The sequence below is a fragment of the Mus musculus genome, chromosome 5 (genome assembly GCF_000001635.26).
Source record: "Mus musculus strain C57BL/6J chromosome 5, GRCm38.p6 C57BL/6J".
Taxonomy (NCBI): Eukaryota; Metazoa; Chordata; class Mammalia; order Rodentia; family Muridae; genus Mus; species Mus musculus.
Window position 1 is genome coordinate 91051269 of NC_000071.6, and position 24723 is coordinate 91075991.

A 24723-nucleotide genomic window follows, 5' to 3' on the forward strand; every position below is an offset into this window, starting at 1 on the left:
CCCACTTCTTGGCCATGGCGTTCCCCCATACTGAGGCATATAAAGTTTGCAAAACCAAGGGGCCTGTCTTCCCAAGGTCTTACTATAAAATCTGGGTTAGGCTAAAACTTATTATGTAGACCAGAGAGGCGTTGATTTTAAACCAATCATCCTGTCTTATCTTCATTATTTCTGGCTTTATGAGCAGAATGTCCTGCTACCTTTGGCTTCTTATAAAGATCTTTAATGGAGTATTTTAAACATTGGAAAATCCATGAGTTTGAGCTTATTTGGAGAATGCTGCTAAGAATGGGATTGACTGACATAACTTACTAGCCTCTTTCCTGCTTAAGGTACAGCAGTTTTCAATCCCAATGTGTAAAGTGCTTAGAAGTTATCACTCCCCACCTTAGAGCAAAAACCTTCAGAGAACTTCAGCCACTCCACCAGGCAAATAGCACCTCCCTTCAAATCTAGAGAACTAGATGAATTCCGAGTTGGTGAAATGCACCCACCTGAGGCAGTCGCTGCTGAAACAAGCACATGTCTCTAAGTTCCCTGGAGGTTGTGCAGATTAGGATGAGAGTGAGGGTTTATTTGGGACTGAAGTCTTAAAGGCCCCACCTTTCAATGGTTTTTATTTCTAGAAACCCCATGATGTTCTTGTCAGGGGGAACTAAGGAAGACCAGTACAAAGTCAGCTATCCCTTTGGAATGAACCCAGAGGTTTTCAATAACGAAAGTCCATAGAAAAGGCTTCATCAACTTTTTAAGCTACGATTTGTTCCTGAAATGGAAGACCATCTATGCTACTATGGATTTATGCCATTTGATCTATGTCACTCCGTTTATGTCACTTCATCTATGCCAGGTCATCTAGGCCACTCCATCTGAAAGAGAAAAAGCAAGGTAAGAAACAATTATAAAGCACCTCATCTAGAAATACCAATTCACTAGAAAATACAGTCTTAAGACTGTAAGGCACTTTCCCTTTTCACACCTTATCATCGCACTGGTTCAACAGTAGATGATAGCTAGAATAGCTATTTAAAGGAAAAAAAGAAGAGGCATATGGGAGCTCTCTGAGGAAGAGTACTTAAAGAGACCCCATGTCATGATGTGACAACAAACCAAACAACAAAAATGGACCGCAAGACTTTTAAGGCATTGACACTGACAGTTGCAGTAGACATTAAATCCAGTCCAGCCCTTTATTTATATGAAATTCCCACTAACATGCCCTTACCTGTGCTTCTGTTACCTGATACATTTTCCATCAACAAAAATACACATGTGTTTAAAAAAAAAAAAAAAACATGACGGGAAAACGCAACGTGAAGGCATCCAGGAGTTCACCTCTAGGTGAGAGAAGCCAGTCAGTACAGGCTTGAGATAAAGGAATGCAGAAAGGAGCAGAAACACTCAATTATAAAGTGATCTTTCTCTTGGACAGAGAAAACAGGGCCACTGCTGTAGAAACACACACACTCACACAGGGAAGACATCACTAAGAGGCAGCCACATGCTCAAGCCTGTTGAGTCCCAGCAGAATCACACATTCAAAAGAAGAAAAAGCTGGCATAAGCATTTCCAGACAAGAATTTAGCATGATAATCAGTAAAGTCCTTCTTAGGTCATTTTAAGAATGAGCCAGGATAACTCTGTAACTTTGGCTCATTTCTTGTATGTTTCTTAAAGACCCTAAGATGAATAAAAAGAAAATCAATTTTGAGGTATGTAGCCAATTTCTTGGAGAGGCAGCACTTTTCCTCCTTATAAGTGGAAGAGCCGTTTCCCTGAAAGAAACAGCTTATGTTCCCCACTTATGTACTAGCTAGCAAGAACTCAGGATTGACAAGACATTAAGTAATTGTGATGGGAACTTCCAAGTAAGGCAGAGGATTGGAAACCCATTATGGTCTGGCAAAAGAAAACAGGTAGGATCATAAGTCATGTGCTCTATTCCTTTATGAGACAATAGCGGAAACAGAATTTCTTAAAGCAGGTGAGATGTCTGTAGGGGAGCAGACAGGAACAGTCATGAACTGGTGCTGAATACAGTGTGTGTCTCCAGTCAATACTGGTGAAAGCCACTGGAGAATTATCTTTCACCCACATGTGGGCATGGAAGGAATAGTTGGCTGCATTTATTGTTCCTAGATCTAGGGAAAGAAATGACCGTCTAAAATCAGAAGACATTGAGAACATCAAGCAACGGCCAGAAAAGAGCCTTTCATACTGTACTACAGTTAATATTCTAGACATGGAGAGCAAAGAAATATGCAGAAAGCTGTAAGATAGAATCACAAAGCCACACACAAAGGTAAATCCATCAGAATTACAGTCAATTTCTCTGCAGAAACCCTACAAGTTAGGAAAGCATAGGATGAGTATTCCAATACATCAACTGCCAACCCAGATTACTAGATGCAGCAAAACTATATATCAATAGTTGAAGGAAAAAGATAAACGTTCTATGATAAGCACAGACTTAAGCAATGCATAATTGAGAAGCAAGAATCACAGAGAATGCTTGAAAAATGCTTCTCTCTGTAGATGAAAATGAACATATCCAGAGTGCTCCTGAGGAGCCTTGGGAAAGCCCAGAAGAATGGTGGGGTATACTCCTTCAGCATGGGTGCAGTGACTCTCCTTAACCAAAGTCCACAGGAAAGATTTCATTGGAGCTTTATTCTGTTTGGGGGAAAGGTATTTATATTGCTCTCCTTAGTGTTCTTGAACACATGTTCTTTCTTAGTCCCTAGTCATAAGAACAACATGAGGTTAATGAGTTTTCTAAAGAGAAAAAGTGGGCAGCTCCCCAAGACTTTAGTTCCAAAGGGCACCTCATTCTCATATGATGCTAGGACAGTATTTAAAAAAATAAGGAGCAGTAAAACACCCAACTCTACAAAATCAATGCGATGATTGGAAACAATACATACCTTTAATTCATAACATTGAATGATATTATTCTCAATTCTCTCAAGCAAGCAACACAGATTAGTAGATCATACTTAAAAAATAGATTAATCTATTTGTTGCCTCTAAGAAATGAACCTAACAATCAAAGAAAAATACACCCTCAGAGTGAAAAGTTGAAAATGGGCGTTCTACACAAAGAGAACCAGAAAGCACATAGATATTGTATTTTGAATAGATATACCCCAACCAAGATATATCCCAACCAAGATTAGTCGGAAATAAAGGTCATTACATACTCATTAAAAGAACAATTAACCAACAATTCCAAATATAGATACACGGAACATGGATTATCCAATTTCATATAACCAGAAGTACTGGATGTAAAGACAGGTTGACTCCAATATAATGATAGCGTATGTCTTAAGTATTCAATTCTCATTAATAGATAGTTCACCTCAACAACAACAACAACAACAACAACAACAACAACAAAACAGAGAAACAGAGAAACATTGGCACTAAGAGGCATAGTAGATCATATTCACCTAATAAGTATCTATACATAGTTCTCATTCTGTCTAAGCACTGAAGATTGCCCATTCTCAGGAGCTCTTAGAACTGTCTCTAAAAGAGTTCATATGGTAGAACACAAAGCAAGGTTCAACAAACACAGGGAAATTAAATAATATTGTACATTTACTTGAGCACAATGATATAAAACCAGAAATCAACCACAAGAGAAACTGTAGAACATGCACAAGTTCATGGAGACTGAACATACACCATTGAACGTGCTGAGTAGTTCTGCTGTCAGCTCAACACAAGCTCAGTTTGTATGAGAAGAGAGAACCTCCATTGAGAAAATGCTTCCCTTAGATTGGCCTGTAGGTGAGTTTGTGGGACATGTTCTAGATTAATGATTGATGTAAGGGTGGCAGCCCACTGTGGATGATGTAGATACTGGATAGGTAGTCCTGGGTTGTATAAGCAAACAAACTGACTAAGCCATAGAGAGCAAGTTGGGAAGCAGAAATCCTCCGTAGCCTTTACCTCAGTGCCTGCATCCAGATTCTTATTTTAAGTTTCTGTTCTGTCTTCATATTAACTATAGGACTAAATTTTATAAGTGGAAAGAAACCCTTTCTCCTTCAAGATGCTTTTTGGCATGTTGTTTTATCACAGCATGGAAAAACTAGAAAAAAATTATGCTTTGGTCATTAAAGAAATCAAGAAGGAAATGAAACAATTTCTTTCCTTTTTTTTTTTGTCTAAATTCATTTGCATATGCATATATTTAAATTTGTTACATGAATAAACATTATGTCTAGATTGAATATATATAATTTTTTTTCCATTTTTATTAGGTATTTAGCTCATTTACATTTCCAATGCTATACTAAAAGTCCCCCATACCCACCCACCCCCACTCCCCTACCCACCCACTCCCCCTTTTTGGCCCTGGCGTTCCCCTGTACTGGGGCATATAAAGTTTGCAAGTCCAATGGGCCTCTCTTTCCAGTGATGGCCGACTAGGCCATCTTTTGATACATATGCAGCTAGAGTCAAGAGCTCCGGGGTACTGGTTAGTTCATAATGTTGTTCCACCTATAGGGTTGCAGATCCCTTTAGCTCCTTGGGTACTTTCTCTAGCTCCTCCATTGGGAGCCCTGTGATCCATCCATTAGCTGACTGTGAGCATCCACTTCTGTGTTTGCTAGGCCCCGGCATAGTCTCACAAGAGACAGCTACCTCTGGAACCTTTCGATAAAATCTTGCTAGTATATGCAATGGTGTCAGCGTTTGGATGCTGATTATGGGGTGGATCCCTGGATATGGCAGTCTCTACATGGTCCATCCTTTCATCTAAGCTCCAAACTTTGTCTTTGTAACTCCTTCCATGGGTGTTTTGTTCCCAATTCTAAGGAGGGGCATAGTGTCCACACTTCAGTCTTCATTCTTCTTGAGTTTCATGTGTTTAGCAAATTGTATCTTATATCTTGGGTATCCTAGGTTTGGGGCTAATATCCACTTATCAGTGAGTACATATTGTGTGAGTTCCTTTGTGAATGTGTTACCTCACTCAGGATGATGCCCTCCAGGTCCATCCATTTGCCTAGGAATTTCATAAATTCATTCTTTTTAATAGCTGAGTAGTACTCCATTGTGTAGATGTACCACATTTTCTGTATCCATTCCTCTGTTGAGGGGCATCTGGGTTCTTTCCAGCTTCTGGCTATTATAAATAAGGCTGCTATGAACATAGTGGAGCATGTGTCCTTCTTACCAGTTGGGGCATCTTCTGGATATATGCCCAGGAGAGGTATTGCTGGATCCTCCGGTAGTACTATGTCCAATTTCCTGAGGAACTGCCAGACTGATTTCCAGAGTGGTTGTACAAGCCTGCAATCCCACCAAAAATGGAGGAGTGTCCCTCTTTCTCCACATCCACGCCAGCATCTGTTGTCACCTGAATTTTTGATCTTAGCCATTCTGACTGGTGTGAGGTGGAATCTCAGGGTTGTTTTGATTTGCATTTCCCTGATGATTAAGGATGTTGAACATTTTTTCAGGTGCTTCTCCGCCATTCGGTATTCCTCAGGTGAGAATTCTTTGTTCAGTTCTGAGCCCCATTTTTTAATGGGGTTATTTGATTTTCTGAAGTCCACCTTCTTGAGCTCTTTATATATGTTGGATATTAGTCCCCTATCTGATTTAGGATAGGTAAAGATCCTTTCCCAATCTGTTGTTGGTCTTTTTGTCTTATTGACGGTGTCTTTTGCCTTGCAGAAACTTTGGAGTTTCATTAGGTCCCGTTTGTCAATTCTCAATCTTACAGCACAAGCCATTGCTGTTCTGTTCAGGAATTTTTCCCCTGTGCCCATATCTTCAAGGCTTTTCCCCACTTTCTCCTCTATAAGTTTCAGTGTCTCTGGTTTTATGTGAAGTTCCTTGATCCACTTAGATTTGACCTTAGTACAAGGAGATAAGTATGGATCGATTCGCATTCTTCTACACGATAACAACCAGTTGTGCCAGCACCATTTGTTGAAAATGCTGTCTTTTTTCCACTGGATGGTTTTAGCTCCCTTGTGGAAGATCAAGTGACCATAGGTGTGTGGGTTCATTTCTGGGTCTTCAATTCTATTCCATTGGTCTACTTGTCTGTTTCTATACCAGTACCATGCAGTTTTTATCACAATTGCTCTGTAGTAAAGCTTTAGGTCTGGCATGGTGATTCCACCAGAAGTTCTTTTATCCTTGAGAAGACTTTTTGCTATCCTAGGTTTTTTGTTATTCCAGACGAATTTGCAAATTGCTCCTTCCAATTCATTGAAGAATTGAGTTGGAATTTTGATGGGGATTGCATTGAATCTGTAGATTGCTTTTGGCAAGATAGCCATTTTTACAATGTTGATCCTGCCAATCCATGAGCATGGGAGATCTTTCCATCTTCTGAGATCTTCTTTAATTTCTTTCTTCAGAGATTTGAAGTTTTTATCATACAGATCTTTCACTTCCTTAGTTAGAGTCACGCCAAGATATTTTATATTATTTGTGACTATTGAGAAGGGTGTTGTTTCCCTAATTTCTTTCTCAGCCTGTTTATTCTTTGTATAGAGAAAGGCCATTGATTTGTTTGAGTTTATTTTATATCCAGCTACTTCACCGAAGCTGTTTATCAGGTTTAGGAGTTCTCTGGTAGAATTTTTAGGGTCACTTATATATACTATCATATCATCTGCAAAAAGTGATATTTTGACTTCCTCTTTTCCAATTTGTATCCCCTTGATCTCCTTTTGTTGTCGAATTGCTCTGGCTAATACTTCAAGTACTATGTTGAAAAGGTAGGGAGAAAGTGGGCAGCCTTGTCTAGTCCCTGATTTTAGTGGGATTGCTTCCAGCTTCTCTCCATTTACTTTGATGTTGGCTACTGGTTTGCTGTAGATTGCTTTTATCATGTTTAGGTATGGGCCTTGAATTCCTGATCTTTCCAAAACTTTTATCATGAATGGGTGTTGGATCTTGTCAAATGCTTTTTCTGCATCTAACGAGATGATCATGTGGTTTTTGTCTTTGAGTTTGTTTATATAATGGATTACATTGATGGATTTTCGTATATTAAACCATCCTTGCATCCCTGGAATAAAACCGACTTGGTCAGGATGGATGATTGCTTTAATGTGTTCTTGGATTCGGTTAGCGAGAATTTTATTGAGGATTTTTGCATCGATATTCATAAGAGAAATTGGTCTGAAGTTCTCTATCTTTGTTGGGTCTTTCTGTGGTTTAGGTATCAGAGTAATAGTGGCTTCATAAAATGAGTTGGGTAGAGTACCTTCTACTTCTATTTTGTGAAATAGTTTGTGCAGAACTGGAATTAGATCTTCTTTGAAGGTCTGATAGAACTCTGCACTAAACCCATCTGGTCCTGGGCTTTTTTTGGTTGGGAGACTATTAATAACTGCTTCTATTTCTTTAGGTGATATGGGACTGTTTAGATGGTCAACTTGATCCTGATTCAACTTTGGTACCTGGTATCTGTCCAGAAATTTGTCCATTTCATCCAGGTTTTCCAGTTTTGTTGAGTATAGCCTTTTGTAGAAGGATCTGATGGTGTTTTGGGTTTCTTCAGGATCTGTTGTTATGTCTCCCTTTTCAGTTCTGATTTTGTTAATTAGGATTTTGTCCCTGTGCCCTTTAGTGAGTCTAGCTAAGGGTTTATCTATCTTGTTGATTTTCTCAAAGAACCAACTCCTCGTTTGGTTAATTCTTTGTATAGTTCTTCTTGTTTCCACTTGGTTGATTTCACCCCTGAGTTTGATTATTTCCTGCCGTCTACTCCTCTTGGGTGAATTTGCTTCCTTTTTTTCTAGGGCTTTTAGATGTGTTGTCAAGCTGCTAGTATGTGCTCTCTCCCGTTTCTTCTTGGAGGCACTCAGAGCTATGAGTTTCCCTCTTAGAAATGCTTTCATTGTGTCCCATAGGTTTGGGTACGTTGTGGCTTCATTTTCATTAAACTCTAAAAAGTCTTTAATTTCTTTCTTTATTCCTTCCTTGACCAAAGTATCATTGAGAAGAGTGTTATTCAGTTTCCACGTGAATGTTGGCTTTCCATTATTTATGTTGTTATTGAAGATCAGTCTTAGGCCATGGTGGTCTGATAGGATACATGGGACAATTTCAATATTTTTGTATCTGTTGAGGCCTGTTTTGTGACCAATTATATGGTCAATTTTGGAGAAGGTCCCGTGAGGTGCTGAGAAGAAGGTATATCCTTTTGTTTTATGATAAAATGTTCTGTAGATATCTGTCAGGTCCATTTGTTTCATAACTTCTGTTAGTTTCACTGTGTCCCTGTTTAGTTTCTGTTTCCACGATCTGTCCATTGAAGAAAGTGGTGTGTTGAAATCTCCCACTATTATTGTGTGAGGTGCAATGTATGCTTTGAGCTTTACTAAAGTGTCTTTAATGAATGTGGCTGCCCTTGCATTTGGTGCGTAGATATTCAGAATTGAGAGTTCCTCTTGGAGGATTTTACCTTTGATGAGTATGAAGTGTCCCTCCTTGTCTTTTTTGATAACTTTGGGTTGGAAGTCGATTTTATCCGATATTAAAATGGCTACTCCAGCTTGTTTCTTCAGTCCATTTGCTTGGAAAATTGTTTTCCAGCCTTTCACTCTGAGGTAGTGTCTGTCTTTTTCCCTGAGATGGGTTTCCTGTAAGCAGCAGAATGTTGGGTCCTGTTTGTGTAGCCAGTCTGTTAGTCTATGTCTTTTTATTGGGGAATTGAGTCCATTGATATTAAGAGATATTAAGGAAAAGTAATTGTTGCTTCCTTTTATTTTTGTTGTTAGAGTTGGCATTCTGTTCTTGTGGCTGTCTTCTTTTTGGTTTGTTGAATGATTACTTTCTTGGTTGTTCTAGGGCGTGATTTCCGTCCTTGTATTGCTTCTTTTCTGTTATTATCCTTTGAAGGGCTGGATTCGTGGAAAGATATTGTGTGAATTTGGTTTTGTCGTGGAATACTTTGGTTTCTCCATCTATGGTAATTGAGAGTTTGGCCGGGTATAGTAGCCTGGGCTGGCATTTGTGTTCTCTTAGTGTCTGTATAACATCTGTCCAGGCTCTTCTGGCTTTCATAGTCTCTGGTGAAAAGTCTGGTGTAATTCTGATAGGCCTTCCTTTATATGTTACTTGACCTTTCTCCCTTACTGCTTTTAATATTCTATCTTTATTTAGTGCATTTGTTGTTCTGATTATTATGTGTCGGGAGGAATTTCTTTTCTGGTCCAGTCTATTTGGAGTTCTGTAGGCTTCTTGTATGATCATGGGCATCTCTTTCTTTATGTTTGGGAAGTTTTCTTCTATTATTTTGTTGAAGATATTAGCTGGCCCTTTAAGTTGAAAATCTTCATTCTCATCAATTCCTATTATCCGTAGGTTTGGTCTTCTCATTGTGTCCTGGATTACCTGGATGTTTTGAGTTAGGATCCTTTTGCATTTTGTATTTTCTTTGACTGTTGTGTCGATGTTCTCTATGGAATCTTCTGCACCTGAGATTCTCTCTTCCATTTCTTGTATTCTGTTGCTGATGCTCGCATCTATGGTTCCAGATCTCTTTCCTAGGGTTTCTATCTCCAGCGTTGCCTCGCTTTGGGTTTTTTTAATTGTGTCTACTTTCCCTTTTAGTTCTAGTATGGTTTTGTTCATTTCCATCACCTGTTTGGATGTGTTTTCTTTAATGATTTCTACCTCTTTGGCTGTGTTTTCCTGCTTTTCTTTAAGGGCCTGTAACTCTTTAGCAGTGCTCTCCTGTAATTCTTTAAGTGACTTATGAAAGTCCTTCTTGATGTCCTCTATCATCATCATGAGAAATGTTTTTAAATCTGTGTCTAGATTTTCGGTTGTGTTGTGGTGCCCAGGACTAGGTGGGGTGGGAGTGCTGCGTTCTGATGATGGTGAGTGGTCTTGATTTCTGTTAGTAGGATTCTTACGTTTGCCTTTCGCCATCTGGTAATCTCTGAAGCTAGCTGTTTTAGTTGTCACTGTTGAGAGCTTGTTCTTCAGGTGACTCTGTTAGCCTCTATAAGCAGACCTGGAGGGTAGCACTCTCCTTAGTTTCAGTGGGCAGAGTATTCTCTGCAGGCAAGCTCTCTTCTTGCAGGGCAGGTACCCAGATATCTGGTGTTCGAACCAGACTCCTGGTAGAAGTTTTGTTCCACTCACTAGAGGTCTTAGGATCCCGTGTGGAATCCTGTGTGGGCCCTTGCTGGTGTCAGGCGACTCCGCTGGCAAGGTATCCCGGGGCTCGAGTGGAGCGGAAGGGGCTTGTGCCCCAGATCAGGCCCGGGTAGCCTGCTTCCCTATGTACCACAGTCTCAGGTTCCGCGCGATTGGATTGGGGCAGACGCTGTGTTCCACTCACCAGAGGTCTTAGGATCCCGTGGGGAGTCCCGTGTGGGCCCTTGCGGGTGTTGGGCGAGACTCTGCTGGCAAGGTAGCCCGGGGCTCGGGTAGAGCGGAAGGGGCTTGTGCCCCAGATCAGGCCCCGGTAGCCTGCTTCCCTATGTACCGCAGTCTCAGGTTCCGCGAGATTGGATTGGGGCAGGCGCTGTGTTCCACTCACCAGAGGTCTTAGGATCCCGTGGGGAGTCCCGTGTGGGCCCTTGCGGGTGTTGGGCGAGACTCTGCTGGCAAGGTAGCCCGGGGCTTGGGTGGAGCGGAAGGGGCTTGTCGAAACAATTTCTTAAATCAAATGAAAATGAAATCAGAGCTATCAAAACCTATGCGATACAATGAAAGCAGTCGTAAAAGGGACACACACACACATGTGAGGTGTAATTTAAGATGAGAGTTAACATTGGTAGTTAAGATTAGAATAAAATAACTGCATTTATCAACAGCCATTTGATAGACAGTTTTGCCTTAATTCCCATTATCAAGGGAAATCACCACTATATATAATTCACCAAATTGCTCCCAACAGAACTACCTTGTGCATTTGTTATTAGCCAATAAATTTAGAGATCAGGGAAATATACAGACACATCTATGTGTATTTCTGAGAGTTCACTGACATTAGTACCTTAAGAGCACTATCACTCAAAGTGATCTAATTGACATTTACAAAATATATCTGTTAACTGCAGACATGTGTTTGAAATATTCATCAAAACAAAATCTAGGTGGGGAGAGTGATCACAATCTATTATGACTTTGGAGTACTTAAAATGGACATCAGATTAATCTTGAAATTAACAACAAAAAGATAACTGGGCAATCCTCAAATACTTTGCAATGAGCACATTTCCAAGTAACACGTGATTCAAGGAAGGCTTAAATGAAATCTTAAAATACATTTTAAATACATTTTAAGATTTCACTAAGTGAAATACAAATTTTATAGCAAATCTGTAGGATCCAGACAGTAGTTTGTTGAGGGGGGATGGGAACCTACTGACTTCATAGGGCTTACTTCAGGTTTCAATATCATCTCATATTTTCATGTTACAGACATCAAATGGGATTGGAATTTTTTCTGTGAATTACATATGCTCTCAGCTTCTAATTGCTGAATGACCAGTGGAAAGAGTGTCAATATTTTTTCTCATCTCTGGCTGCACAGCACTTTTTCAGAATGATTCATCTAGCCTATGACCATGGATCTAAACATTCTTTGGAATGCTATGGAGTCTTCAGTAGCACCATGTTTTGAGAAACATTTCTGGGCAGTGCTGATGGATGTTGAGAAGTAGTGTTAAGAGGATTGGTTAATGGGTCACTCTTCTCTTCTATTGGATCTAAATTTGCATCCCAAGTGTCTAACAAAACTGGTCCAGGAGCTAGTTGAGATAATGACCTTATGGCTAATGCATTAGGAATCACGACTGCAATAATTATTAACGTTCTCATGTCTGATCACCACCTGATATAGGACAGCCTTGTCCAAATGTAATTTCCGTCTCTTCCTATAATTTGTAGTTTGGAATTCAGCTTTGGCAATGCATAAATTCATCCAACAACTATGCATCAACTGCTTTCTATATATTAGACACCCAACTAGAGACAGCAGAATATCCAGACACCAATAAAGAATATTAAAGAAAATTAGAGTGCTGTGTAAATAGCTCACAGAGCTTAAATTCTGGACCTTCTATATACAAAACAAGTGCTCTATCACTGAGCTATCCCACAGCCCAGAAAAACAGCTTTAAAATCAGCATTAATATAAATAATAGCTGATAGTTAATGAACATTTTTAAAATGATAGACAAAGTTCTGGCACTTCTTTTATATTTTATTTATTTATCTATTTAATCATTCATTCATTCAATTTATTTATCTATTTTTGACAAATCTGACCCTCTATATGAGACATACTTCCCAAGCTGATGTAATTATTTAGTTGTAAGTCTATAGCAGATGTAGGAAGCTAAGAATTTGTCATTCTTGTCCATGTGCCATGCAAGCTTTCCTATAGAAATCAATAAATAATGAATTATGTGGATTTCAAAGTTGGAAGAAAAGTCACACAAACATGCAAAATTGGGGTTGGGGATTTAGCTCAGTGGTAGAGCACTTGCCTAGCAAGCACAAGGCCCTGGGTTTGGTCCTCAGCTCTGGAAAACAACAACAAAAAAAGACAAAGCTGCAAAATCAAGACTTCTAAAGGAGACAGTCTTAGCATATTTTAACTATTTTGAGGTTTCAGTAATATAAATACAGAGTGATAGTACATAGGAGGGAAAGAAAAACCAAAAATATAGAAGCCAATAAAGAAGGCAGTAGAGACATATTTTTGTTGTGATTAAGAAATCTTGTGATACTTTAAAACAAGATTTGTTTGGTTTGAATTGTTTTTGAGATAAATTTGTTTTCTAAAGAGAGAAAGAAAGAAGGGGCCTGGAGTTGAGTGGGTGGGGAGATTTGGAGGATCTGGGAGGATTTACAGGAAGGAAATTGTTGTGATCAGCATATACTGCATATCTTTTTTTTTTTCTTTCAATTAAATAACGAAAGCTAAAATCATCAATGGCAAACCACAGAAAAATATCTCTGAAGATGTTCCTTGAGTGGTGATCACATTGCCAGAGGGCAAAGATGGAGATGGGGACAGAGGATGCTGCAGCCCAGGGAGTTCAGACTCCTGCATCAAGGAAATAGAAGGCTGCCAAAGGTATAGGTGTCTCTGAGTATTGGGTAGAAGAGATCTACATATGGTGAACTGCATTGGAGAAAGGTAGAATTCAAGGGGTTTAGCAACTGACTGGGTAGCACTAAGGAAGAGGAAAGAGAGGATTCAGTAGAGAAGAACAGAAAGAGACAAGAGGCAGAACTATCAAGACATCAGTGAAGAACAATGTAAATGAGCGGATGCATGAAAAGCTGTAGAAGCATAAAAGGAACTGATTGGAAACCCCTTAATGTTGTTCTAACTCAAGAACAAAAAATGAAGTCGTAAATGATGTTTTTCAGATTATCGTCTGCACTAATCCCCCGTAGTGACTCCAAAATGATAATGTGCAGTTCTGCTTTCATTATATAGCATGAAATAAGCACAAATTTTTCCAGGTCGGTGTATATTTACCAATTTGTTTATTCAAGAGATAGATGGCTAGTATAGAGTGCCAGAATATGCTATCCACCATTAAGCATAGAGATCACAGTGTTGAAAGAGAAGCAGTCACTTCATTCTAGAGCTTACTTTCCAGTTCAGGAAGGAAAACATCAACCATGTGAAGAAGTCCGAAGTTTTATGACGATAAAGGGCTGGTGTGGTAAGGAACATCAATGAAGGTTTCAAGAGAAAGGATTATTTACATTATGGTCTTCATTGAAAGTTCACCTGGACAGTAAGTGAGCAGAAAGACCAGCTCAAGTGGCATGAAAACATGCTTGACTTAAATCCGAAAGAGGAAGAAATGTGTATAACATTAGTGCTTCAATTCAGAAACATCCCCTCTCTGCTGGCTAGTTTTATGTCAACTTGACATTAGCCAGAGTCATTTGGGGAGAGAGAACTTCAAACTTCAAATATGTCCCCACCAGATGGATTGGCTTGTAGACAAGCCCATGGAGTTTTTCTTGACTGGTGATTGATGTGGGAGGGCCCACCTAGTTGTGGGTGGTGCCACCCTTGGGCTGGTATTTCTGGGTGTTATAAGAAAGCAAGCTGAGCAAGCCAGAAAGTAGTGTTCCTCTCCTTCATGACCTCCTCATGAGCTCCTGCCTCCCTGATCCAGCCCTGAATTACAGGCTGTAGGATGGAATGAACCCTTTCCATCCCAGGTTGCTTTTGGCTATGGAGTTTTAGCACAGCAATGGAAACCTTAACAGTAAATGTGTGTATTGTTCATCATTAGACAAAGGGAGACTCTCTTCGTGAATATGGTCTGGGTTATGTGTAATATGACACTGTTCTTAGTCTACAAAAGATCATGGATTTTTTTTTCCTGGTTTCTAAAGAACTACAATTTTTCTTTAAGAGATCATGCCTCACAAGCTGTAAACAAAGGGAAAATACAAGAAAGCAAATATCCTGGAAGAGACAATATATATTTTAGAAGCCCAGAGTCATCTGCACATAAGGTGGACTGCTTTTGCATGTCCTGGGACTAAGACCTGGGCTACCACCCTAGGACATTCTAGTTGATACCTCTGAGCACAGCCTAATCTTGTTCAGTGCTTAAAGTCACATCCCTGTGGCTCCGTCCTGCAGCCACAACATCCTGACAGAGATGGCGTAGGAGCTCACACGTCCACTTTTACAATGAGAAGACTTTGGCCCAGAAACAGCAAAGGACCTTCCAACATCACCACACAACAGTTTAACATCAAAGAAAGGACTCAAATTTGGATCTAAAATATAAAGTTCAATGACCTTTGTTAGATCTAAATGAATTAGATTCTCTCAAAGGTAAGGTTTCATATATATATATATATATATATATATATATATATATATATATACATACACACACATATACATGTATACACACACACACACACACACACATATATATATATGTATACGTATACTATACGTATATGTATACACACACACACATATATATATATGGACCATTTGCACAAATACTCTTCATCAAGTATGAGACACACTATTTTACTGAAGCCTAATCTACTTGGTAGATGTTTTCTGAGTCAAATACACAATGTTAGTAATTAAGAATTTCCATAGCTATTTTATTGTTTTCACCAGTAATGTTTTACTCATCTGTTAGCATCAGAGTTAAGCCGTAAAAAACGGCAGTAAAGACAAGCAAACAGTCAAACCACTCAGTTCTGGGGATGTAGCCCAGTGGTTCAACACTTGTTTAGTATGGGCTAGGCAAGGTTTCAGATTCAGCGCCTATGATTAAATAAGTGAGAAAGTTAAATAAGTAAGTAAGTAAGTAAATAAATCCAGGATGTTTGTGGCATTCCACTTGTTTCTTGGTTGTTTTGCCTAGAAGATGCACATAAACTAGGAGAGCTGATATCACCCATTGGAGTTTACTTATAGAGATCAATCCATGTATCTTTGAGGAGACTAAAATACAAGAAAGTTAGTAGCTAAGTCCCCATCATGGATGTTTTCCAACCCAGGAAGGACATTAACACTAAACATGTGTAAAGTAGCATACATCTTCATGCAATCATAAAAAGCCAGGCAAGTAATCTAATAGGAAAAAAATTTTTCTCATGTTGAATATGTTCATATGAATAGTTGCATCATGGCTGCATGAGGCATAGAATGGTTGTTGAAAGAAAATTGTGAAAAGATACTTTGGATGGCCTTATAAAGACTCCCATTTTTAACTGTGAAATGTTGCTTCCAGAGCAGCAGTCTTATAGTCAGCAATGAAGCCAGGAGTCCCATGAGCAAGTACAACCGCATCCCCGATTCTCCATCACTACCCACGCAAACACCACAGCTGCATCCCCAGTTTTTCACTACCTGTGCGATCACCACAGCTGCACTCCAAAATTCTGTATCGCTATCCATTAAATTATCACAGCCGCACCACCAATTTTCCACCGATACCCATGCAAACACAACAGCTGCACATCCTAAATGCTTGTCTGTCCTTTAGGACAGAGGGCACTGCAAGCTAAAGAAGCTTCCATTCGAACTCAGCCATGTTTGTTTGTCTGTTCCCCAGTACCCTTCCTCCCTCTTAATGGGTTTGGATATCAGTCTGTCCCCACTCTAAAGATTGCATATTCATTCTCCCCTCGCCCCCCACAGGGTGGGTTATTACAAGGAAGCTGATCTCTTCTTTCAGCCACTGAGTGTACTACTAGGAGACAAATGAGGTTCAAGGTTCAAATTTAATACATATATATATATATATATATATATATATATATATGTATGTATGTATGTATTTCATATTTCACCTTGCTTTGGCAGCTTTTAAAAAATGTTTCTTCATTTTTTAATGTAAAAATATTCCTTTGTAGTATTTCAAAATATTTTAAGGTTTTTTTTATATAGTCAATATTTTTAGCCAGCATTTACAATAATAGATATAATCGTGGCATTTTCATATAGTTTAATGGTTGTGCTTTGCTCATATTTGCACCCCCATCACTCTCTATAGTGCACACACACACACATGCATGCACACACATGTACACACACACACACACGAGAGAGAGAGAGAGAGAGAGAGAGAGAGAGAGAGAGAGAGAGAGAGAGAGAGATCTAAATCTAGGTTCTGCATACTTTTAATATGAATTATTTAGAAATCAAACATTTTTCATAAGCATATGAACATTGCCAAGTGATTTAGCAAATGTTTTGGAGACTGGGAACCAACAGTATCATCTCTCTCAAAGGAAGGAATGTGAAAAGTTCATCATGAAGTAAATTAATGAAAACTTTCAGCAAAGAAATAAGACATATCCTTGAAACTAATCTGAGACCAGATTGTTCCAGAAGCATGGAGTACAAGGAAAACACAGGGCAGTCTCATATATAGAAGCAAACCCTGAACATCAAGTTCAATAAATGGAACAGGTTAGAGGCTGATGGTGGGTGCTGGAACTTGGCTGCTGGCTTCAATGTCATCTTTGTAGTTTATGAGTCAAAAGCCTAGGACAAACCTCACGGCCCATCTCTCCCTCCCTTCTCCCTCCCTCTCGTACCTCATCCCTGTCTCTAGTTCTTTGAAATGTAGTGTTCTTATGTAGTCCTAGCTTGCCTGGAACTCCCTATTTAGACCAAACTTGCCTAAAACTCAGGGCTGTCCTCCTTCCTCTGCCTCTCAAGTCCTGGGATTACAGTCATGCCCAATTAAGTCTATTTTGAGAAACATCCTTAATCTTTCTTTTGATTTGTTTGTAAAATGAAAATAAAAATAATTCTTGGAGTTTTTAAAAGAACAAATAGAAACACATGAGTTATAAAATGTGACTTATGAATGCTGGATAATCTTATCATTTGGCATGTCTAGTTTACAGAATAAATATCTTCTTTCAGGATAAATGAAGCCATGATAATTATTTTTTCATCAGTTCCCTCATTTGATCTGTTTATGGACATCTACATTATCCACTATACACTCAAGCAGAATCTACAATTGTGAATGTCTTAGCAGCTTTCTAAAAGGAAATCTTGTAAGTTACCAGATGAAACAATGAGAAAATACAGATTATCATTCAGTTACTTTAAAAAGTTTTTTGGCTTTACATTTTCTACTTCAATATATATTGAAAAGAAATGTTCCTTTCTGAGTTCTAAAATCAACTCAATAACTGGTTTCCATGGAAGATACAATTCCCTAGCATAATGTGCAACAATGGCTGATGCAGTGAAGAATGGAATGGTTGTATTTATTGATTGTTCTCTCCTCTTCTTTTTCCTGACCATGAAAACATGGGTTTTTCTTTATTTGGTATGTAACAGGGTTAAAGGTTTGGGAGATTCAGGGTGTACCTATTATTACAACACCATTATGGAAACATTTAATCAAGAGGTGCTGAATCAAATCTATGAGAGATTTGCCTAAACAACATTATTGACTGCTGATCATTTGTGGGAATATAAAACTGAACTGGATGTGATGAAAAGCCTTTAGTTCTAGAGCTTGGGAGGCAGAGTAGGCAGATTTATGTGAGTTCAAGTCCAGTACGGTCTACATAGAGAGTTTTAAGACAAACAGGCTACATAGAGAGATCATGGAGAGAGAGAGAGAGAGAGAGAGAGAGAGAGAGAGAGAGAGAGAGAGAGAGAGAGAGAGAGAAGGAGGAGGAGGAGGAGGAGCAGGAGGAGGAGGAGAAGAAGAAGAAGAAGAAGAAGAAGAAGAAGAAGAAGAAGAAGAAGAAGAAGAAGAAGAAGAAGAAGAAGAAGAAGAAGAAGAAGAAGAAGAAGAAGAAGAAGAAGAAGAAGAAAGAGTTGATTGTCCCACAAAGATCATGGACCTTATATTTTGAATATTAAATAATTGAATAATTTATATTGAACACTTCTGTGCATTCATGAGTGCCTTACTTTAGCTACTGAGTTTAGTTAGTTATTTTATGTGCTCAGGAGTGGGACCCAGGTTCTTTAGTTCACTAAATACTCTAAAAATGAACTACTTCCCCACCAACTGCCCTCCATATATATGTGCAAATATACATACAGGCACCAATTTCAGGGGGGAAGAATTACAAAGTTTTCTAAGTTCGAGAAACTCTTGTTTAGTATGAAATAATTATTTTGGCATCTTCTTCCAGAGTGGACACATGTCTGTTGCATACTGAGTTCTTCAATACATGATAACAGTCATTGATGGTTGGTTTTATTTCCTGCATCACCTGAGTCCTATTCAGAAAGTCTCTCTCCAGTGCCTTCATGTCCAAGCACATTCCCTACTTTTCCTTTAGCAGCTTTTAACTATCAGATGTAGCTGGACTTTTGCTACTTTGTGGGTTCTTCTTTCTTCTACCCCTTTCCTTCCACCCTTTCAAACCTCTAACTCCAGATAGTAGAGGAAAAAGAATGGAGGGGAAAGGAAAGAGATCCTTGAATGAAGTCAGGAGTGGGAGGAAGGGGCCAACAGTATGGTTAGACTTGTCATGAAGGAATATTGAATTTTATCTAAGACTTTTTCTGTTACTATTGAGATGATCATGTGATTTTTGTCTTTCAGTTCACTTATGTGACAAATTATATTTATTGGCTTTTGAGCCAACTTGATCATGATGAATGATCTTACCCAGGTTTGTGAGCATTTTATTGAGGAATTCCCGGACATATATCTGAATTTAGCAGGAAGATCATGGTGTAAAGTTATCTTTTTTCTTCTTTTATACTTTTTTTTTCTTTATTTGGCTTTGATATCAGTATAATGCTGGCTTCATAAGAGTTTCGAAGCCTTCTTTCCTTTGCTACTTTAGGTAATAGTTGAGCAGTATTGGTGTTGTACTTGAGTTTCTGGTAGATTTTTGCAGTGAGTCCATCTGACCCTGCCTCAACCCCATTGGTAGAAAAATTTCTCTGGAATTAAGACAAATAACTAACAAACAAACTCTTATAAAACCAAGATGCCTCTATTCAGCAGAGTCTAGAGAAGAAGCAGCCACAGGGAAGTGAGGGCAGGGGTAGGGGATCTTTGAAATCTATGTCCTGGACTGAGGATAAATGGCCAGAGTATGAAACTAACTAAAAAAAAAAAAAAAAACATTAATAAAAAAATAACTCAGTAGGAAAATGAACTATGTGAGTGGACAAAGAGGCTACAAAAGAATAAATAGGAATGGCTAGAAAACACTTAAATTTTCAATATCATTAGCCAGCATTAAAACCATTCTAAGATCCTTTCTCATCTCAGTCAGAATGGCAATCATTAGGAAAACAAATAATACCATGCTGACATGGATGGGAATGGAGAACCTTTATGCACTGCCAGTGGGAACAGAGACTAGTGCAGTTCAGTGCAGAATATGAATATATTCTGGAGGCTTATCAGAAAATCAGACTAACTCATGAAACAGCCATGCTGCCCTGGGCATGTAATGGCTATACACACATACACACATATACACACACACGAGACACATACAGACACCTACATGCACACACATACACAAACACACAGGAGACATACAGGCACCTACATGCACACACACACACATATAATGGCTACACACACACACATACATACATATACACACACACATCTACATGCACACACAAACACACAGGAGACATACAGGCAGATACATGCAAACACACACATGTAATGGCTATACAGACAGACACAGACATACACACATACATGAGATACACACAGACACCAACATGCACACACACAAACATACACATAATAGCTACACACAGGCACATGCATACACATACAGGAGACACACACACAGATACCTACATGCACACACACACTATATTATACTACAGAGATACCTGAATATTCGTGTTCACTGCTGCTGTACTCACACAAGTTGGGAAATGGAAGCAGCCTATATATTCATCAACTGATGAATGGATACTGAAAATATGTAATATATGCACCCCAGAATCTTATCTATCAGCAGGTAAGTGGATGGCGCTGGGAAAAAAATTACATTGAGTAAAGTCACGCAGGCCCAGTGAGTCACAAAATAAAGCATATAAACAGAAGTGTGAAAAAGAGGTTTGCAGGAAAGGAGTTACCAGGGTTAGGAAGGAATTAAGAGAGGGTAGAAGAGGAAAAGACATGTATGAAAGTATGATCAAGGATGATACTAAAAGCACATGCTACAATGCCATAATGAACTCAGTGTCTTTTAAAAACTGAATATACTTACTAATCACAGTAAGAATTCAATGTCACATTTAAGTAATATTAAACATGTATATGTAATTTGTATATACTAACCTCTTAAGATGTCTTAAGACTACTAATCTCTTTAAAATAATTTCACATACATGTCAAATTGGGGATTGCTGATCGGGCTGATGTTTTAGCATCATCTTTCTAGTTGGAAAATTATAAATTTATTTTATTCTCCAACTGTTCAGCAGTCACTCGAACATGTTTCTGCCTTTAAGGGGAATTATGATTGTACCTTATACTATGTATGAAGTAACAATGAATGAAAATTGTTCCTTTTTTTTTAAATACAGAATACTATTTTGCGGAGGCAGCAGCAAACCTCTCCTGATGTGTCATGGTGGAGTCACGCTGGAGAAGTAATGGCTACAAAATTGAGTAAACACAGACCCAGTAAAGAAAAGATTTCCTCACACCATGTTAGAAGCCAGCCGGCTGAAGGGCATGTGCTGTGGAAATGTTTAAGAGACGTGTGAGGAATTTTCCCCTCATGCAGGCATCAGCCACAGAGTGAAAATCCATCTTGACTACAGATGGTGCCAGAGCTGGCCCTTTGCTGCCTGCTGTCAGTATGGCCCTGTTACTCTCCTACTCCATCCCTTTATTTTGTTTTATGAACAGAAGGCACAGCACTCCATCTAATGAAAGGAGGCAGGAACCAGAGTGAGTGAGTGAGCAAGGTCCCCTCTCCTCTCTTTCACTTATTGCAAGGGTACTTGTGCAGGTAGCACAAGTCACCGTGGAGGCTGGAGGCTGATGACTCCAGCTGATGACCCACTCTTTTGCTTTTATTCCTCAGGCACTTGAGCTATTTTTATTTTCAGCTCTAATTTGTAACCAAATCTCTTTTTCCTTATTCTGGTTTACCAAATGTATGACTCCTATAAGTGACCCACAAAGCTACAACCCATTACCAATGTTATATTACTCAGCTCTAGCCATTGATACACAGACAGACAGACAGACAGACAGACACACACACACACACACACACACACACACGTAAAAAATCACTGTGAAGCTCCTTACCATCTGCCCTTTCAACAAATTGGAGTCAACAGAGAAAGCTTGCCTACCTGTAATCTATTGTTCCTGGATTTCCCTGGACTTGTAAATATTGATTAACTACCAAGTACCCCTTAGGAGTGGGCATTTGCAGGTAAGAGTGGGAACTTTCAGGGAGCACTGACCTTCTAGGCACTGTGCTTAACACGCCCCTTATCTTCTCCAATAGTTAACTAGTCTTAAGCCTCCTTCATCATGAGCCGGGGTAGAAAGACTGAGCAGGCTTTTCAAGGATTTCCATTCAAATGTTTAAGTCTTCACCACGAAAAGAATGCAGTATTGCTTTCCAACAACAAAATGTGCGGACACTCAAAGACCTTGACTTAAGGGAGAGAAAATAACAGGAAAAAAAGAATTTATAAACAATCCATTTTCTAATTTTGAGCTAGAAAATCAACAAATGTACTAGGCAAAAATCATTCAGATTCCATTTTCCATCCCAATCTCTTTGTGTGTTAAATTGACTATTCCTAATCTCTCCAGAGGAATGTAACTAAAACCCAGAGGGAGGAAAAACCCCTATGTCTGTAGAGATATGAAAACCAGACTTATAAATAAAAACCAAAGCATACACAGTCATTTAACCAGAAGCGCAGGGCCTAATCTAGATTCTATGAATCAAGGGAAAAGGTATCTCAAACCAGACAAGATCCCTGTGAACTCACACATCCCGGGCCTCGAGAGCCACGCTAAATAGACTAATTCGCCTAGTTCCTCATAAAAGGCAGCCTTTCCCCCAAGTATGACTCCATCAGCAATGGGAGGAAACTGCGAAGAAGCAGAAATGGTGAGGTGGTGAGCCAATTTGTCTGACAAACTAGTGCGAGCTCAGATAAGGACCGATTCAAGTTTGCATTTGAGACAGGCACAGAGAACTGGAAAGTTGTTGTAGCAAGGAGTGCTGGATTAAGGCAGTGTTTGGAGTTGTTAACTCAAAAAATTTGCCAATAGATAGCAAATAGGACAGAACGGACAAACAATATAGGGCTTTCTTCATAATTACTAGACTTTGAGGTGATAAATGTCTGAATCACATTGGAAGCTGAGGGGCTGAGAAGGAAGGCGTGAGGGTGAAAGGCATTTCCGGGCATTTGAATAGGAGCAGAGAGCTCTGGAGCCAGTGACATGCTTCAAGTATGTTCCCAAACAGGGAGTTATTCCGGCCTGAGTTGGCAACTCAACTCTCCAAAAGTATGCGCTGGAAACACAGCCCTGACTACAACAGTCACCCACAGCAACTAAAGCCACCCACTACCCGGCAGATGACCCCATAGAGCAAACCAACCCATCTGGTCCAAGCTCCCCACCTCCTCGGGGCTTGAGTCCGAAGACAAGGAGGATGGAAAAGTTTGGGGAGTAGCCACACTAGAAGGACATTCATTCCTGAAACCCTCCTCTCAGGTGTTCCTGAGAGGGAGGATGACATCTGGCCAGTCCTCCGCTGGCCACCACTCCTCCCCCCGGGGGGTGGCATTAGGAAACCCTGGACAACCCGCTAGTAAGTCCTCGCGTGCCTAGGCACCTCCCCAGACTTATAAAGGTCGCTGCGCTGCGCCGAGTAGCTCAGCTCACTTGCCTGGCTGCTCAGAGTCACAGCGACTTGGTGGGCTCTGGTACCTGGATCAGCTCGGTTCCAACTCAGCCACAGGCACCTTGCTCCCGCTGGCCGCCGCGCACTCCGCAAGCTGCACCGAGAAAGAAGGATGGAGACGCTCCCTGCCTCTTGGGTCTTGACGCTGCTTTGTCTAGGTAAGCCCTCGACGCCCCCAAGAGGAGAAGAGGGGGAGGAAGGCGCGGTGCATTTGTCATAGGACAAGTATGGAGTTGTTAAAGTGCGCTCAGTCTAAGAGGATGTCTTCTGTGAGTCTGTCTTTCTCACTGGCGGGGCTGGGGAAGTGCGGGATGGTGCGACTTGGTCGGTTGACGTTGCTTTTTGTCGATAAATTCATGACTAGTTTATGTTATGCATGAATTAATATCAATTTTACTGAAAAAAACTTTTTAAAAGTTTTAAAGGTTTTCTCCCCCCCTCCCCGCCCCCACTTTCTTTTGAAAATTGAGCAGTTCTAGAACCCCAAAGGTATGGACAGTATCTCTGATAGATAATGATTTACTTTCTTAGGGTGGTGCAGGAAGAGATTGCTTCAGCCTGCTAGAGACCTTTGTGCAAAGGACCAGTTTACAACCAGGGGGCTCTGGGATGTGCCTGCTCCAGCAGGGCTGCTGGGGCCAAGGCTACCTGGTCAGGTCCAGGAAGCAACTGCCAACAGACTTCTCACCTGCTGCTTTCCCCAGCAGCCCCTGCCTCCCAGGCTTAAAGATGGGTAGTTTAGAGAGGTTTTTGTTTGTTTTATGGGTAGTTTTCTTGTTTGAAATGAGTTAGCTCTGTGGGCAGGGGCACAAATGTGGGAATCCCATTATTTGCAAAGTTTCTCTCTCTCTCTCTCTCTCTCTCTCTCTCTCTCTCTCTCTCTCTCTCTCTCTCTCTCTCTCTCTCTCTCTCTCTGCTTTATTTTGTTTAACCAATTGTCCCTAATTTCTTAAGTGCCAGATGATTTAAGAGTTATATATAAACTTTCCCAATAGATGAACGTTTTAATAAGGAAATAAAAGTTATCAATCCCACATTCTTCTTGAACTTGCAATGAGACAAATTTCCCTGAGACGCTTCCTGTGCAGGATGCGACAGTTAAATTATTATTTTGACACGCCTTACAGGGGTTGGGAACCCTAATGAAGTACATACTATGCATACTTAGAGATTACACGTTTAAGGGCAAGAACCCAAGTGGAAACTGGATCTGTGGTTTCTGTCAAAAATGAGCTAAGAATGCCTTGCTAGAAGAGCAATTTTAAGCAACGTGGCTTCACTGTGTTTAGTTTAAGGTCTCTGAAAAGGATAAACTCCAATCGGTGACAGTCTTCCTCAAGTTAG

At 39.8% G+C, this 24723-nt stretch overlaps 1 protein-coding gene and 1 long non-coding RNA gene across 2 annotated transcripts in view; one reads left to right on the forward strand and one right to left on the reverse strand.

Annotated features, from left to right (window-relative positions):
* On the reverse strand, nt 1-23667 carry Gm19610. Its single transcript, XR_001784889.2, has 3 exons — nt 23406-23667; nt 21914-22110; nt 1-869 (listed from the first exon to the last, which is right to left on the reverse strand). It is a non-coding gene; the product is annotated as a predicted gene, 19610 (long non-coding RNA).
* The window catches only part of Ereg (epiregulin), a 19033-nt gene continuing 17658 nt past the window's right edge, over nt 23349-24723 (forward strand). Inside the window, exon 1 of the mRNA NM_007950.2 lies at nt 23349-23537. Coding sequence (NP_031976.1) covers nt 23492-23537 — 46 coding nt within the window. The 5' untranslated portion in view covers nt 23349-23491. The remainder of the gene's footprint in view (nt 23538-24723) is intronic.